The sequence below is a fragment of the Phaseolus vulgaris genome, chromosome 4 (genome assembly GCF_051622355.1).
Source record: "Phaseolus vulgaris cultivar YP4 chromosome 4, ASM5162235v1, whole genome shotgun sequence".
NCBI lineage: Eukaryota > Viridiplantae > Streptophyta > Magnoliopsida > Fabales > Fabaceae > Phaseolus > Phaseolus vulgaris.
The window spans coordinates 36265193-36267217 of record NC_143501.1 but is presented as its reverse complement, the minus strand read 5'-3'; the positions used below and the strand labels follow the sequence as shown (position 1 = coordinate 36267217).

General features: G+C 35.6%; 1 protein-coding gene across 1 annotated transcript; it reads right to left on the bottom strand.

Annotated features, from left to right (window-relative positions):
- Window positions 1-751: 751 nt before the first annotated feature.
- LOC137838748 (uncharacterized) lies at window positions 752-1165 on the bottom strand. Its single transcript, XM_090301016.1, has 2 exons — window positions 933-1165; window positions 752-872 (listed from the first exon to the last, which is right to left on the bottom strand). Exons 1-2 carry the CDS (start codon window positions 1163-1165, stop codon window positions 752-754), a joined length of 354 nt encoding a protein of 117 aa, XP_090157142.1.
- Window positions 1166-2025: the final 860 nt, after the last annotated feature.

Sequence of the window (2025 nt, the reverse complement as noted above, 5' to 3'; positions counted from 1 at the left end):
TTGTTCAAGAAAGCCAATCTATTATCTTTTTCATGTGTTTCATTGAATGTTTCAAGTAATTGGTAGTAGTTCTTACCTTTGACTAATGAAGATGAGCTTACACTGCTTGATGTTGATGCTTTTAAGCATAGATTTGCTTCTTCATCTTCTAAAGAGCTAGAGGAGGATGTCTCATTATCATCCCATGCTATATATGCCTTCTTGGTTTTTCCTCTCCTTTCTCCTTGAAATCAGCCTTTTCCTTGCTCTCATTGTTAGGGCATTCATATTTAATGTATCCCTGTTCACCACAACCATAACAAGTATATTTGTTAAGATTAAAGTCATTTAACTTCTTATGATTGTACATCTTTGAAGACTGGCCTTTATTCTTTTTCAAAAATTTGCTAAACTTCCTTGACAGCAAGCTCATTGTGTCTTCATCACTATCACTAGAGTCTTGTTTCCTTTTTTGGTTGGCAGCTTTAAGTGCAATACACTTGTTGTGTTTGTCCTCACTTTCTTGGACAACCAACCTAATCATCTCAAGCTCATGCTCCCTTAGCTTACCAAACAAGGAAGTTGTTGTCATGGATGTTAAATCCTTTGACTCTGAAATAGCAATGACCTTTGGCTACCAAGACCTACCAAGACACTTCAAGATCTTTATGTTCAGCTCCTCCTTGTCAAAGTTCTTTCCAAGGCTCATTAAGTGGTTCACAATGTGGGAAAACCATTTATGCACATCAGAGATTGTCTCCCCTTTCTACATTCAGAATAACTCATACTCTTGGATGAGAGCATGCTTTCTTGCCCTTTTTACATCATTAGTTCCTTCATGTATGACCTCAAGGATGTCCCACAACTCTTTTGCTGAAGTGCATTGTGATACCCTGAAAAACTCATCACAACTCAAAGCAGAGGTTATAATATTTTTAGTAATCCAATCAAACTTTGCTTTCTTGTTATCAGCCTCAGTCCATTCAGATGAAGGCTTATCAACAAAGACATCATCATTTTTAACTTGGGGAATAAAAGGACCATTTTCAATTGCTTCCCAAATTCCTTTATCTGTGGAATGCATAAAAATCTTCATCCTAACTTTCCAAAACTGGTAATTCACACCACAAAACAATCGTGGTCTGTTTATAGAAGCACCTTCTCCAAAAGGTAGTTTATCAGCCATTAAAGTAGTTTTAGAAAAAAAAAACTGAACTTGAATATTTTTCAAGAACCTAGCTTTTGATGCCAATTGTTAGAATTAATGGCCTAAACAAGAGGGGATTGAATTGTTTGTCAAAAGATTTTCGAAAATATTGGAAAAGAATGAAGTTTTAACAACAATCAGAGAAGAAGTAATCAAGGAAGCTAATCAAATAAGATAATTGAAACTGTTTGCAGAATATCAATCGGTTGAAACTTTGTTTTAACCTGTTGTTTATGGCAACAACAATACAAAATCAAATCAAACATTTTATAAGAAGTGAGAGAGAAAGAGAGAAAGGGAGAGAGAGAGAGAGAGAGAGAGAGAGAGAGAGAGAGAGAGAGGAGAGAGAGAGAGAGAGAGAAAGAGATTATAGAGCCAATTTATATTGGTGCACTCAACCCTGAGCTACATCCAGTTCTCAGAACAACCACTGGGTTTCCACTAGCAATCAATCACAAATTACTCACACTCAAAGCCATAAAAAGGTGTTCGTGAAACCACAAGAGCACTCACCTTCTTTTCCTTTCACACAACCTTAGTCAGAACACCCTCTAACCTTACAGGTTTACACACCTATTACAAGTTTAGAAAAGAACAATTACAAGAATCAGAAAGGAACATATTACACCTGGTAATTCAGGAATCACAGAGCTCCTAAGATCAGATCTTGAACCAATGCACAACTACTTAACAATCTTACAAAACTTTGATTTGAGTCTCTTCTCAAAAAACAATTTCAATCTCACTTTCTGTATTATTTTCAATACAAAGAGAAACCATATTTATAGCTTTTAAAACTAGCCGTTCTAAGCAGTCAATCATGATCCAAAAAAGTTTTA

Coding starts and splice junctions, on each gene's coding strand:
- LOC137838748 (XM_090301016.1), bottom strand. CDS start 1,165: ATGGCTGATAAACTACCTTTTGGAGAAGGTGCTTCTATAAACAGACCA. Junction 873..932: donor GCTGATAACAAGAAAGCAAA/GTTTGATTGGAT, acceptor TGAGTTTTTCAG/GGTATCACAATGCACTTCAG.